At 33.7% G+C, this 16,225-nt stretch overlaps 1 protein-coding gene across 1 annotated transcript; it reads right to left on the bottom strand.

The window, feature by feature from the left end:
* Positions 1-14,909: 14,909 nt before the first annotated feature.
* On the bottom strand, positions 14,910-15,924 carry LOC113925514 (zinc finger protein 791-like). The gene is given in 2 exon segments (XM_027600089.2): positions 14,910-15,704; positions 15,811-15,924. Coding segments are annotated over 2 exon segments (909 nt in total).
* Positions 15,925-16,225: the final 301 nt, after the last annotated feature.

Genomic DNA, 16,225 nt, shown 5'->3' with positions numbered 1-16,225 from the left:
ACATATGATCAAGCTGGTGCATAGATCAGTGCCATACACTAGATTTCGGGTGCATTTTGGTCTGTTAGAAGAAAGTGCCTCCCAAAATTTTAAATAAAGAAAAACTTATATACGTACAAAATTAAGGGTTAATACGTGAAGGGATGGACTATGACTGTAAGGATGAAAATTATAAAAGATTTTATAAAAGGTATTGAGAAGATAAGAGGTTGTTTGAAAAAAGAAATGAGGATTTAAAAAAGTAAAAAAATTAAAAAAGGAGAGAATGTGATCAGGAAGGACACTAGAACAAAGCCATACACTAGAGATTTAGGGTATATTTTGATCTGTTAGATGAAACTGTATCTCAAGATTTTGATGTGAGAACAACTTATATAATTATGCCAAAAATAAGGGTAACTACTATGAAGGGATAGAATATGGCTCTAAAAATGAAAAATAAAAATGTTTTTTAAAAAAGGGATTGATAAGATGTTGGTTGAAAAGGGAAAAAGAAACATTAAAAAAAAAGACAGTTAAAAAATTAATTTGAAAGACTAAAGAATCGTGGTAAAAAAAGCCATGAATTCTATGTGCAGTATTCCCCTAGCACTGGAGTTCTGCCGTTCTAATTGATCGGTAAACTTGGTCTTGGCTTGCTGGCTGTTCGTGCTAATCTTCTGGGGGAGGGGCCTGTTGCCGTGGTTCCCAAATGTCTTTGCCGGAGGCGGAATTGCCCCGCCCTTGTCGGTCCGGGCTAAGCAAGCTGCTCGGGTTTGCTCTAGGGAGCTTTTGTTCCTTGCAAGCTTTCGGTACAGCTTTGGATGAGGAGAGTGAAAATGGCGGCCTCCCAATCTCCGCCCCGGAGGAGCTGAGAACTAGGGGCCCCACTCCTCAGTGAGCCCCCAGAGAAAAGCAGTCAATCACTCCCGTCTCCCTGGTCTCCGGCCGCACTCCGTGCTCACCCGGCCTGTGACCGAGCATTGCTATCTCTGGCACCCGACCCGGTGTGGAGTCTCCAAACCCAGCAGATCCCTGTGGTGTGCTCCCATGCTGCTCCTTCCGGGGGAGGAAGGGGAGTCTCCCCGGCTCTGCCGCTTGTTGGGTCCCTGCTGGAGGAACAGTGGCCCGACTGGGCCGCAGATCAGTTTATGGCAACCCTGAGCTGAGAGCCCGTGCCTCGGCTCCATCTCTGCAATTGGCTTCCCCAGTACGGTACCTGGGAGCTCTGTGGCACTCAGGCACCCCCGGTCTTTCTGTGACCCCGAGGGTCCTGAGACCACACTGTCCAGCGAGGGTTCCACCCCCCCCTTAGCCACTGGAGCAACGTCCCTCAGTGGAGCCAACTTCTAAAATTTCTGATTTTGTGCTCTGCGGCTCTATCACTTGCCAGAAGCGGCCGGCGGAGGCCCCCTCCCCCGCCGTCTATCCTCCCGAATATTGCCTCGGATTCACTTCTCCACACGTCCTACCTTCCAGAAAGTGGTCGCTTTTCTGTTCAGAGAGTTGCTGCTATTCTTTTCTTCACTCTCCTGTTGAGTTCATAGGTGTTCAGAATGGTTTGATCCCTATCCCCCTGAATTCCTGAGACCAGAGGAAATCCAGGTCTCCTACTCCTCTGTCATCTTGCTCCGCCCCTTAAAGTTCTGTAGTTCAGAAGTGCAACAGGGCTTCATGCATCTGACATCCCAAGTCTGCAGGGTTACACTTCTTTCTGTAGACTCAAGGAGAGAATTTGTTGCATCACTTTTTCCAACTTCTGAAGCCTCTTGTGTTCTTTGGCTCATACCCCCTCTCCCTTCATCTTTAAAGCCAGTGACACAGTATCTGACTCTGCTTACATTTTTATAACTCTTCAATTGTCCCCTTCTTGTCCCTCCTTCTCTTAGAAAGACCCTTGTGATTACATTGGGCCTACCTGGGAAATCCATTGCTGTCCCTAGTTTAAGGTCAGCAGATTAGCAAAATTGATTTCACCTGCAAGCTTAATTTCCTTTCACAAGTAAACTAATATATTCACAGTTTTCAGGGAATAGGATGCAGATATCTTTGGAAGGCATTATTGGGCCTATCTTTCAGGAGGAAGGACGAGTTAACATTTTCACATAAGAAAAAAATGAAAATCATCACCAACAACATACATTCCATGAATTAATAAGGTAAATATTTCAGGAAGAAAAAAATAATCCCGTAACAGAGATCTTTGAAATAAAGAACTTTGATGGGGCGCCTGGGTGGCTCATTTGGTTAAGCATCTGCCTTCAGCTCAGGTCATGATCCTAGAGTCCTGGGATCAAGCCCTGAGTTGGGCTCCTTGCTCACTCGGTAGCCTGCTTCTCCCTCTCCCTCTGCTGCTTCCCCTATCTGTGCTTTCTCCCTCTCTCTCTGTCAGATAAATAAATAAATAATTAATTAATTAAATGAATGAATAAAACATTAAAAAAAAAGAAAGAACACTGAAGAAATTATTTGAAACAAAATGTTGCAAAAAAACAATAATTTGTAAAAAATGATGATCACATTAGTGTGTTTTTGCATGAAATTAATAATAAGCAAAAGTAAAATAATAGACAACAGCAATAGTAATTTTGTGGCAAATGTTTAGATTATTTATATTTTCATGAGCTGGGTTAAGATAATAAGTTTAGACTTATCAAATTATTTATGCATGTTAAAAGATGAAGCATATTCACTAAAATAAAAAAGAAATTGAATATAGCTCTCAAACTCATACAGCAAAGATTGAGAGAAAATAATTAAAGTCAACCTGCAACAATAACATAGCTAAGTGAAGAAAACAAACTACAGAAAATTCCTAAGTAGAAAGTAAATCAAACGTGGTTAAAAAAAAACAATAATCACAAAAAAACATAAATTTAAAAAGCATTCAATTTAAAAGATAGGGAATTTTCATTTGGATGTTAAAAATCCAGGTGAATATATATGCCTGGATTTTGAAAAGCACACCAGAACTTAGGCCACAAAATATGTTACCAGTTTTTGTGTGAGTTGAGTAATGGTTTAAAAACTAACAACAACAAAAAATTGTCAGGGATATTAACTTGACTTGTGGTGATCATTTCACAATATATGCAAATATCAAATCCTTACACTGTACAGCAGAAATTAATATAATGTTACATGTCAGTTATACCTCAATTAAAAAAGAGAGAAGAAAAATATCAACATTTACCCAAAAGATGGAAATGTATGAAAAGGAATCTTATGGTTTGAATTGTGCCCACCCCCTTCCCCCAAAATTCATAGTTGAAGTCCTTACCCCAATACCTTAGAATGTGATCTTTTTTGGAAATAGGTTCATCTCCGATGTAATTAACTAAGACAAGGCCACACTGGTAGGATGAACCCCAATCCAATATGACTGGTGTCCTTTTAAAAGAGGAAATTTAGAGACAAACACAGAACATAAAGGCAGAGATTAAGGTGATATACTCACAAGCCAACAGTTCCAGATTGCCAGCAAACCTCTAGAATCTAAGAGATAGCCATGTAACAGATTTCTTTGCACAGTCCTCAGAAGGAAATGACACTGCTAACACCCTGATCTTAGACTTCTAACCTTCAGAATTATGAAATAGTAAATTTCTATTATTTGATACTCAGCTTATGATATTTTGGTACAACATCCCTAGAAAACTAATATAAGGACCAAATTCTAAAACTGTATATTTACAAACTCAAATTCAACGAACAATATAAATTTGATAATACTCTGTAGTAAATAAACAAATTTAATCCTTAATTAATTTTCTTGTAAAAACACTAGACCAAAATGATTTTATAAGTTCTACCATACTTATAAGGAATAAAATATTTCCAAAGATACACAAAATCATACTGGAGATATAAAAAAGAAAGAATCCAACTTAAATTATGAGGTCTCAAAATATTGTTGTGAGGGCAAAATTAAAACATTAACAAAACAAATTTCTTTTCATAAAGCTCAATGTCAGTGAAAGAATAAACAGATGGATCAATGGAACAGAATAGAGAGCCCAGAGAGAGACCCACACAAATATAGTTAACTGATATTTGACAAAGCCCTAAAATCAATTAAGTAGAAAAAAATAGGTATTTTTCACAAATGGTGCTAGATTAATGCATAACCATATGCAATAAAGACAACAACAAAAACATTCAAAGACCTTGCACCTTACACAAAAATGGACTCAAATGGATCACAAGCCTTAATGTAAAGTAGAAAACTATACAGTTTCTAAAAGACAATGTAGGAAAAAATCTTTGTGACTTTGGGATAGATGATGAGATTTTAGACACAACACCCAAAGCATGATCCATGAAAACAATAAGTTGAACTTGACTAAAATTAGGTGCTTGTTTTCTGTTAAAGACATTGTTAAGGGAGAGAAAATATTTGCAAAACATATTTGATAAAGGACTTGTTTCCAAAATATATAAATAGCTTTTCAAACTTGACAAGAAGAAAACAAACAATTCAATTAAAGTAGAAAAAAAAAAAAGGCAACAAGAGATCTGAACAGGTAACCTTCCAAAGAATATGTAGGGATGATAATAAGGATATGAAAAAACTGGTCAATATCATCTGTCATTAGAGAAATGTAAATTAAAACAAAAATGAAATACTAAAATTTCAGTGTTTTGGCATGGACCTAAAGGATGATCCTGTAGACTTAAAAATTAATGAATCACTCCCATAAAATGTATTTATTTCTTAAGCAACGAATTAAGCTTATCACACTTCAAAAGGTATTCTCTCTCTTTTTAATCTTGTTTTGGATCATCAGCTATTTTGTAAATGTCAAAATAAATTAATTAAAATGCAATTAAAATGAAAAAAGAAAGAAAGAAAAGAAAAAGAAGGAAGGAAGAAGGAAGGAAGGCCACTTCACAACTTTTAAGCTGGCTAAAACCCAAAACCTAATGACACCAAATGCTTGAGAGTATGTGGAGCAACAGAAATTCTCATCCATTGTGTATGGGGATATAAAAATGGATATAAATTTGGAATTTGGTATTTTCTTACAAAACTATATATAGTTTTATAATTTGATTCAGCAGTCATACTTCTAGATGTTTACCAAGTGAATTGAAAGCCTAGGCCCATCCAAAAATATGCATGTGAATATTTATAGCATCTTTATTCATAATCACCAAAAATTTCAAGTAACCAAAATGTCCTTCAATAGGTGAGTGGATAAGTGAAGTATCATATAACCATACACTGGAATACTATTCACTCATATAATGAATGAACTATCAAGTAATGCAAAAAATAGATGAAATTTAAATCTATATTGTTAAATGAAGAAAGCTACTTCAAAATGCTACATTTTGTGTGCCATCATTTACATAATACTTAGAAAAGCAAGCTTATAGAGATGATAAACAGATCAATGGTTGTCAGAGGTTTGGGATTATAATAAGTTGAATAGGTCTATCATAGAGCAGATTTCAGGGAGGTGAAACTATCCTGTGTGATACTGTAACAGTAGATATATGACACCATATGTTTTTCAAAACTCATAAAAATTTCCAGCACAGAGAGTGAATCTATAATATACAAATTAAAAAAAAAAAGAAAAGAAAGGAGGTTAGGGCATCCCAGGATGTAATACATATTGTAAAAAACGAATTCAATCATATTAGGACTGTGTAAAATGATCTCACCAAGGAAGGTAAGAGAAAAAATAACTGGTTTAAATAACTTCAGAAACAAGTGAATAATGTAAGACTCACAACAACAACAACAAAAACTGTACATAAACAGTTTACTATAGTTGATAAAGTTATTTCACATAAAAACAAATACTGAATTTTATCAGTTCATGTATATACATATGTACTATACTTATTTATTTTGTATTTTCTTATTTATTTATTTTTATTGATATATAATTGACATAAAACATACTAGTTTTAGATGTATATCATAATGGTTCGATATATATGTACATATTACAAACTAATTACTATAGTAAGTCAGGTTAACATCCATCACCAACATTGTTACATTTTTTTCCTTGTGAGAACTTTTAGAATTACTCTTTTACCAACTTTCAAATGATACAGTAACATTAACTAAAGCCACCATGCTATATATTACATCTCCAAGACTTATTTATTTTGTAGCTTTTGACCCCCTTCACCTATTTTGCCCACCCCTTCACCACTACTTCAGCAACCATCAATCTGTTCTCTGTATCTGTGAGTTTTTTTCAGTTTTTCTTTTACCACACATGTAGTGAGATCATCCAGTATTTGTGTTTGACTTATTTCACCTAGTAAAATGTCTTCAAGGACCATCCATGTTGTTGCAAATGTCAGGATTTCCTTCTCCTTTATGAGGGAAATATTTTAATATTCCTTTGCTTGCATGTGTGTATACACACACTACATTTTCTTTATCCATTTGTCCACTGATGGGACATTTAGGTTGTCTCCATATCTTGGCTGTTGTAAATAATACCTCTTTTGGATAGTGAGAAATGGAATTGCTGGATCATATGCTAAATCTATTTTTAATATTTTTAATATTTTATTTATTTGAGAGAGAGAGAATGTGAGCAGGGGGAGGTACAGAGGGAGAGGCAGACCCCCGATGAGCAGGGAGCTGGATGCAGGGCTTGATCCCAGGACCCTGAGATCATGACCTGAGTCGAAGGCAGATGCTTAATCGACCGAGCCATCCAGGCACCCTCTATTTTTAATTTTTTGAGGAACTACCTTGCTATTTTCCACACAGGCTCTACAAGGGTTCCTTTTCTCCTCATTCTCACCAACACTTGTATTTTTTGTCTTTTTGGTAATAGCCATTCTAACAGGCATAAGGTGATATCTGATTTGCATTTCTCTGATAATTAGTTCATTTCTCTGATAATTGAGCACCTTTTCATGTACCTGTTGGCCATCTGGATATCTTCTTTGGGTCAATGTCTATTTAGATCTTCTACCCATTTTTTTTAAGATTTTATTTATTTATTTGACAGAGAGAGACACAGCGAGAGAGGGAACACAAGCAGGGGGAGTGGGAAAGGGAGAAGCAGGCTTCCCACTGAGCAGGGAGCCCGATGTGGGGCTTAATCCCAGGATCTTGGGATCATGACCTGAGTCGAAGGCAGACGTTTAATGACTGAGCCACCCAGCCGCCCCGTTCTGACCATTTTTAATTGGATTTTTATATTGTAGACTTATGAGTTCTTTATGGATTTTGTATATTAACCCCTTAGCACACTTATTATTTGTACATATTTTCTCCTGTTTAGTAGGATTCCTCTTCATTTTGTTGATGGTTTCTTTTGCTGTGCAGAAGCTTTTTAGTTTGATGTGGTCCCACATGATTATTTTTGCTTCTATTGACTTTGCTTTTAGTGTCTAATTCAAAAAATTATCACCAAAACCTATGTCAAAGGGCTTATCACCTATGTTTTCTTCTAGGAGTTTTATGACTTCAGGTGTTGTGTTCATGTTTTTAATCCATTTCAAGTTGATTTTTGTGTAAGGTGTAAGAGAGTGATCCAGTTTCATTCTTTTGTAAGATGCTACCCAGTTTTCCCAACACCATTTATTGAAGAGACTGTCCTTTCCCCATTGTATATTCTTGCCTCCTCTGTCCTAAATTAATTGATCATATATGTATAGGTTTATTTCTGGGCTCTCTATTTTGTTTCATTGATCAATGTGTCTGTTTTTATGCCAGTACTATATTGTTTTGATTATTATAGATCTGCAATATAGTTTTTTTTTAATTTTTATTAACATATAATGTATTATTTGTTTCAGGGGTACAGGTCTGTGATTCATCAGTCTTACACAATTCACAGCGCTCACCATAGCACATACCCTCCCCAAGGTCCATCACGCAGCCACCCCATCCCTCCGAACCCCCACCACTCCAGCAACCCTCAGTTTGTTTCCTGAGATTAAGAGTCTCTTATGGTTTGTCTCCCTCTCTGGTTTCATCTTCTTTCATTTTTCCTTCCCTTCCCCTGATCCTCTGTTTTGTTTCTCAAATTCCTCATATCAGTGAGATCATATGATACTTGTCTTTCTCTGATTGACTTATTTTGCTTAGCATAATACCCTCTCGTTCCATCCACTTTGTTGTAAATAACAAGATTTCATTTTTTGATGGCTGCATAATATTCCATTGTGTGTGTGTGTGTGTGTGTGTGTGTGTGTGTGTGTGTGTGTGTGTGTGTGTATAATCACATCTTCTTTATCCATTCATCCGTTGATGGACATCTACGTTCTTTCCATAGTTTGGCTATTGTGGACATTGCTGCTATAAACATTGAGGTGCATGTGCCCTTGCAATATAGTTTAAAATCAGGAAATGTGATTCCTCCTATTTTGTACTTTTATCTCAGGACTATTTTGGCTATTTGTAATCTTTATAGTTCCATGTTAATTTTAGGTTTGTTTATTCATTTGTGAAAAATGCCATTGGAATGTTAATAGGGATTGCATTGAATATGTGGATTGCTTTGGGTAGTATGGACATTTTAACAATATTGGTTCTTCCAGGCCATGTGTTTGGAAGTGTTCTTTCCTCTCCTATTTCTTGGAAGAGTTTGACAAGGATCAGTATTAATTCTTTAAATATTTGGTAGAATTTACCAGTGAAGCCACCTGGTCCCAATCTTTTCCTTGTTGGAAGCTTTCTGATTATTGATTCAATCTCCTTAGTAGTTGTTGTGTTCAAATTTTCTATTTCTTCATAATTCAGTCTAATTAGGTGTATGTTTTTAAGAATTTACCCATTTCTTTTAGGTTATCTGATTTGTTGGCAAACAGTTTTTCCCGGTAACCTCTATTGATCCTTTGTGTTTTTTATGTTATCAGTTGTAATGTCTCCTCTTTTATTTCTAATTTTATTTATTTGAGTCCTCTTTTTTTTTTTTTTGGATGAGTCTAGCTCTGGGTTTGTCTATTTCATTTATATTTAGGCAGTCTTTCATTTCTCTTTGCAACATTTGGACTTTTCATTGTAAAGGTCATCCCTGTATTAATGTGTCCTTAATTATTTCATGCTTTGGGATGATATAGTAAATTGAAAGTTTTCTTTTAAATTTTAATTCCCACTCATTTATTTATAGTATGGTAATATAATTACTTTTCTTTATGTTTATTTAGTATTCTGAAATCTTGTTACATTCCATAATTTCTAGAAACTTTTTTTATGTTTTTTTTGTTTTTTAGATTTTCCACATAAAGAATTTCATGTTCTGCTTAGAAAACAGTTTTATTTTTTTATTACAATTCTTCCTAAAGGTGCTACTTTTGCATGCATTACTGCACTGGCTAGTTTCTCAATAAAATAATGCATAGCAGTGGTGAGAGTAATTTTTTTTTTTTTTTTTACTTTTCCTGAATTTACAGTGAAAGCATTCAGGCTGTTGTTATGATATTAACTTTAAATGTTTTGTACATCTCCTCTATCAGCTTGAAGTTCCATTTTATTCAAGTTTCTTGAGAGTTTTCAGCATGAATAGGTAGTAAATTGTACCAAATAATATTTATAAAATTATTGTAATAATCTTTAACTTTTCACAATCTTTTAATATGTTGAATTGCATTAGTTTTCAGATATTAAACCAAATTGCATGCTTGATATAACCCCACTTGGCCATGTCATATTGTGCTTCTGATATTTTGCTGTAATAGATTTACATCAGATCTTTGTAAATTCTTATTTGACACTTCACTATAACTCCTCCAGACATAGTTTTTCTTAGTAACTTGTATTTTCCTTTGAAAGCAGTTATAAAAATTGGTAACTTGTATTTATTTTACAACTATTTTATTTATAGCTGTGTTGGCATTATGCTATGAGTTTCAGGGAACCAGAATTTTAGCTGTTATGTAACTGATTTATTATGCAATTAATACATAATAAAAATTAAATGTGTCATATAAAAGAGTAAATTCATGAAGATCATAACATTAAAATATATAATGTAATAGAATACATTTTTTCAGATGATTAATGCTAATTAACAAATGTAGTAATATGGAAGACTGGTTAATATCTACATTATATATCTTATTCTCTATCACTCCATTTGGAATATTTGGATTACTTGGCAAACTTTTATCATTGTTATATGGAGCTATTATGTTAAAAAAATAAATGCATGGATAATATAATCAAACCCTTGAATAATGATTTTCTTTTATACAATGAAAATACTCAGATTGCCTTTCATTTTCATGTAGATTGCTTTAAACTTAAAATTATAGCCATATTTTTAAATATGTAAAATTTTTAAGTACATAACTAAATTCTTAGTCATCATGGTATGAGAGAAGAATATCCAATGGTATACCATAATAAAATAGAAAATAAAAAAGAAGTCAATAAATACATAAAACTAAAATACTTGCTTTGATAATAAACATTACATGTAAGTGATAGAGCCAATTCACTTTAATAAGATGAAATATTATATAAAACTGTGATTTTTCTGTGAATTTTCAGTTTAATATTTTGGCTGTAGTAATTTTAAAACATAATATATTTTTAATTTGTTTAAACTAGGGAAGTATAAAGTAAATCAATAATAAATACAGATCTTTTTCTCACATTGTTAAGATGATCAGTTAGTTGTGTTAATAAGAAATTATTAGAGTTCCATCTAAGAGCTAATCTTGATATATCCATAATTTTTCTAAGCTAATCAAATTCATTTGCAGAGACAAAATTAACTTTATAGGTGAATAAACTGAATATTTGTGGTCTAAGCCTTTATATATCAGTAAGAATAAACAAGAAGCAACTGTCTATCTGGAAGAAACATTGGCACCTCTGATGCTTGGCATAGACTTTATGACACATAAGAACAGTGGATCCAGAAAACATTTATAAAATTTTTACCAACATGTTTTCAAATTGTCAATTACAGTATGATTGTTAATGCACAGACATAGACTACTTGCTCTATTGGATAGAGCTCTTTGAACATCTCTTTTTTCTACATGTAAATGCACCTTCTGTCTGTCTGCCCCAACTCCACCACCACAAAGGACAGCTAGTTTAATCTGTGCTATGTAAGAAATAAACATCGTTCAAAGGAAAATTCTGAAGGTTTTCTCCTCACAAAAGGAGTTAGAATTTTGCTTAAACTTTTCACACTAAAGTTGTCAATATAAAAATGATTTCTAGAATTTTAATTACAGAGACAAAATGTCACTAACAACATACTTTAGATTTTAATCGTCCTTATTGAAGTAAAATAATTCATTACTAAATTCCAACTGGTAGAAACATGATAAAATATACAAATTCCCTAGAGAAAGTCATCAAGATAACATAACCATAACATAATACATAACATAACTTAGTATAGAAACAAATTATTTTGTGAATATTCTAGACCCTTAGGTTTAGTATAAGAATTTTCTGACTTCACAGAAAGATCAAAATGATTTGCAAATGTTTCTAACAGTACAAAAGCGAACAATAGGGGGAAATTTAATTTGAAACTTGAGTGTAGAATATTCATTAAAAAATGCCTTAAGAAAGGAATAATTTAAATCAAGTTTAATCAAACATTTGTGTGCCTGAGTTCAAATACATGCAACATATATTAATTTTTTGCACAAGCTTGAATATAATTTTTAAATAATAGAATTAGCATTACTATTTCAAATTTTTCTTTACATAACAGTATTTCTTCACAATTTAATTGTCATATATATTGTTAAATGCAATCTCTATTACTAGAGAAAAAACTAAATACATAATTAAATTTATACTCCTACTTTTTAAAGATTTATTTATTAGAGAGAGAGAGAGAGAAAGAGAATGAACATGTGCGAGGAGGAGGGGCAGAGGGAGGGAATCTTTCAAGCAGAGTCCCTGCTGAGAGCGGAGCCCCATGCCTGGCTGATCCCACCACCCATGATATCACAACCCTTGTGGAAACCAAGAGTCAGACACCCAACCAACTGAGCCACCCAGGTGCCCCTACTCTTTTACTTTAATACAAAATATTAAGAAGACCCAATTAGGCTTTCACTCATCCCCCCAAACCTATTCTCAACCACTATAAAATTTTTAAAACAATCTATACAGCCTTTATTTAAAAGCTTTCTGAGTAGGCAAAACAATTGCCATAGTTTTTGGAATATCTTTTCCAATCTTTCTTTTGATTTCCTGTCATATTTTTAATCATTTCTCCTGTTCTGATGGGATATATATTTACTAACAGACTTCCATATTTTTACAGTTTCAGATAGTTTTACTAAAATACTATGATTCTATTTCATTTTTAAAGATTTGTTTTTCCAAAATAAATATTGGTAATACTTCTTGAAAATCCATACCTATAGTAAAAATTTTAAATTGCTTATAAAACTTTTATGAGGTTGTATGGGATTTTTTAAGGGCTCTTTCATTGCTTCTCTTTGAGAACCTGGGCTTTCTTTGTTCTTATAGTTGGAAAAAAAAAAACCTTTACCTTACCATATTATTAGAATATATTAGTATATCATCACTGCTTTGCTATATAATTATTTCTTCCAAATTCATAAACCCTCTCAGATTGATAGGTGTTATTTGTTGTTCTTCAACATTTCTTTTGTTATTATTTTAAAAATATTTTGTATAACTCTTCCTTATTTTTCCTTTTTGTGTTCAATGTTGTCATTCACTCAATGTTTTAAATATAAGCTACATCACAGTGCTTATTTTAAGCTTATAGTCTCATAATAGCAGATGGCTTTTTCTTTTGCTTTTATTTTGTTTTTAAATGAGATTGTGAGTTTGGGTTATATTAATTTCTTCTTCAAAACAGTTACAAATATTAATCATATTTATGTGTTTGTATGTCTGCTCCTGTGTGCAATTGTATTCTTCACCAGGATGCGAGTTCTGTGAAGATAACATACTTCTCTGTTTTATTTGTCAATATATCCATGGTACCTACGTCAATGTCTGACATTATGTTTATTGATAACTAACGACTATGATTTGTTAAACCTTTTCTCATAACACATGAACCCATTAATCATGTTTCAAAACCTGTTCTTGGCATCTCCCCATACATTTTACAAGAGCTTATCCTATTAATATTTTATAGTATTTCAAAGAATCACACAATTTTCTGTGGTATTTCATGGCATGGTTTTTCATATTTTCTTTCTTGAAAGTTTTATTTCAAAAGAATCAATATAATGTTTTTTATGAGGTAGGGTTTATTGATGGTATTACTCTTGGCCAGTTTCCCACAAATGGTGTTCTTTGATGTAGTGGAAGCATTTAATCCAGTTTCTTACTTTCAGCTGTCTGTTATATTGGGCGCCAATTCTTAAGATAAATGGTTCTACATGAAGAAAATATGAACGTGATGATAAATGGTTCTACATGAAGAAAATATGAACGTGACTTTCATTGGTTAACCAAATCTGCCACTCTTATGTGACAGCAACCCTATCTCCACATGATAATTTTGGTCAAGTATCCTGACAGCATAGTAACTTTTTCTCTATCTGCTGTTAGAAATTATAAATCTTTATAGAGGGATTCTTCTGAAAATATATTTCAGTATGGTTCCTTTGTCCTTTTCTCCACCCCAACCTTGGATAAAAATGTGGCTTTAAGAGAACTTTATGATTTCATAGAAAGTTCCTCTGTGACTTGATTCTATGGAAATCTCCAGTGGTTACTCTTTACAATGGCTTTGGTAAAATTGAATCTATTAGAGATTTGTCTAGATAGATGATAGATAGATAGATGATAAATAGATAGATAGTCTGGATAGCAGAGTATTAACATTTTGTTGGTATGTTATTAAATTGTAACAATTTCATATGATATAAAATTTTTCTTATGATATTAAAAATGGCATATACAGTGGATTTGTTTCCAAATGCTTGTTAGGCTAGATAAGATGCTTTGAATCAAATGTGTAGGAAGACTTTATTCTATATTTGATATGGTAGTAAACTGAAGGCAAACACATAAATATAGATAGATATAAAACTACTAGAAATAACTGCATTCTATACTAAAGGTGTATAGACATCTATATGCATGTCTAAATAGCTATAATGTAGAATAAACAGTGCTGTATATTATATTTTTTCCTCCTTTATCTTTGTATTAGATATCCATCTTAAACTTCAGTATCATCCTCATGGTTTTCATCTTCCATGTCCTTGCCTTTAGAAACTAAAAGAAACATATTGTTTCAAATTTTCCATTAATAAAGTCCTCACAAAATTTGCATTTTATCCTATAGATTTGCACATTGTGGGATATTTTCTGCCCATAGCATTTTATTATCACTGCATGGTTGTTGAATATTGACCATTGGAATTTAGGTAGATAAATAATAGGTGGTAGATAAATAGATTTTATCAATTACAATCATTCTTTTTTAATATATATTATATACGGTCCAATAAATATTTTGCTGTTGCCATGAGTTAGTTGATTTCCTATTGATTTATCATTAAATGTGTCCCGTTTTCATAATAGTATATAACCCTAGTATGTGACTTGATGAATGGTGCAGGGGTATTTTACCAAATTAAAATCTATAAAGTTTATATTAGTTTATTACAGTTTTTAGGTACTTGGTACTAGTGAGATGTCATAATGAAAAAATTTGAGGTATTCTTTTATTTTGGAGAAGAGTACTTACATCTTTGTCTCATGTATGTTTTAATTACCCAGTGTCTAAATATTTATTGATTCCTTTATATTTAAACATTTGTTTGACTTTGTATTTCTTTCTTTTTTTTTTTTTGGCTTAAAACATTAGGTGTTTATTTTTCTCAAGTAACAAGTCTTGAAGACACTAAAAGTTTTTACTTTTGGCATCAAGTGGTCACATATCTAGGGGATGAATAAAGGATTTATCACAGTCATTGCATAACTTATATTTCTCCCACAGATCTATTATTCAGAGACTTTCTCCCATTCTTTACATCCAGTTCTCCTCTGCAGTTAGCATTTGCTTGTATGCCTTTAAGATTGAGAGTTCACTGAAAACTACTGCACATGGACATTTACTAGGAGTTTTATCCAGCATGAGTGCTCTCATGATGCCGCTGAAGGGAGGAGAGCTTATGAAAGCATGTCCACAGACACTGCATTGATAGGGCTTTTCACCAGTATGGACTCTCTTGTGCACACTAAGATTACACCTTACGCTGAAGGTTTTCCCACATTGATCACACTCATAGGGTTTCTCTCCAGTGTGAGTTCTTATGGGTATTGTAAGGGACACATGCCTCCTAAAGCCTTTTCACACTCATTACACTTGAAGGGTTTCTTTTCCCCTCGTGTGCTTTTTTATACATCTCCTATTAGATAAGAGACCACCGAAGGCTTTCCCACACTCCTTACACTCATATTGTTCCATTTTCATGTGAATTTTCTTATGTAAAGTGAGGAAAGATTTCATTCTGAAGGCTTTCCCACACTGATTACATGCAAAGGGTTTCTCTCCAGTGTGAATTCTCACGTGTTCTTTAAGGCACGAGTGATCCCTGAAGGCTTTCCCACAGTCATTGCAAGTACACGGTTTCTCTCCAGCATGCATTTTCTTGTGCACATTAAGATTACAGCTCATTCTAAAAGTCCTCCCACACTGATTACACTTGTAAGGTTTCTCTCTAGTATGTATCCGCAGGTGTGTCTTCAGGGCTGATGGACTACTTAATGCTTTTCCACAGTGGCTACACTCAGTGGACTCCTCACCAGTGTGGACCCTCTTCTTGTAAGGTATGAAAGAATATTGAAGGTTTTCCCACAATCATTGCAGGCATAGGGCTTCTCTTTGTTATGTATTATCTTGTTCATGGTAAGCCTAGAGCTTCTACTGAAGGTTTTGCTGCATTGATCACATTTGCAAGGTTTGTCCCTTGAATGAATTCCTTCATGTTGTCTAAGAAGTGAACTATCTCTGCAAGTTTTTCCACAGTCACGGCATTCATAGGGCTTCTCCCCAGTGTGAATTCTCTTGTGCCATGTAAGATAAGAGCTTGAACTGTAGGCTTTCCCACACTGGTTACATTTAAAAGGTTTTTCTCCACTGTGGGTTCTCATGTGCAATGCAACAGATGAGTGGTTCTGTAATACTTTACCATACCGGCTACACTGAAAATATTTCTCTCTAATGCAAGTTTTTTCATGCTTAATATGTAAGATTGAACTTGAGACTTTCCTAGAGTCAGTGCATTTGTAGGATTTCTCTCTTGTGTGTTGCTTCTTATGCACAGCTAAGAAAGAACTTCC

The sequence above is a fragment of the Zalophus californianus genome, unplaced genomic scaffold, assembly GCF_009762305.2.
Source record: "Zalophus californianus isolate mZalCal1 unplaced genomic scaffold, mZalCal1.pri.v2 scaffold_40_ctg1, whole genome shotgun sequence".
NCBI lineage: Eukaryota > Metazoa > Chordata > Mammalia > Carnivora > Otariidae > Zalophus > Zalophus californianus.
This window is presented reverse-complemented; position numbering and strand designations above follow the sequence as displayed.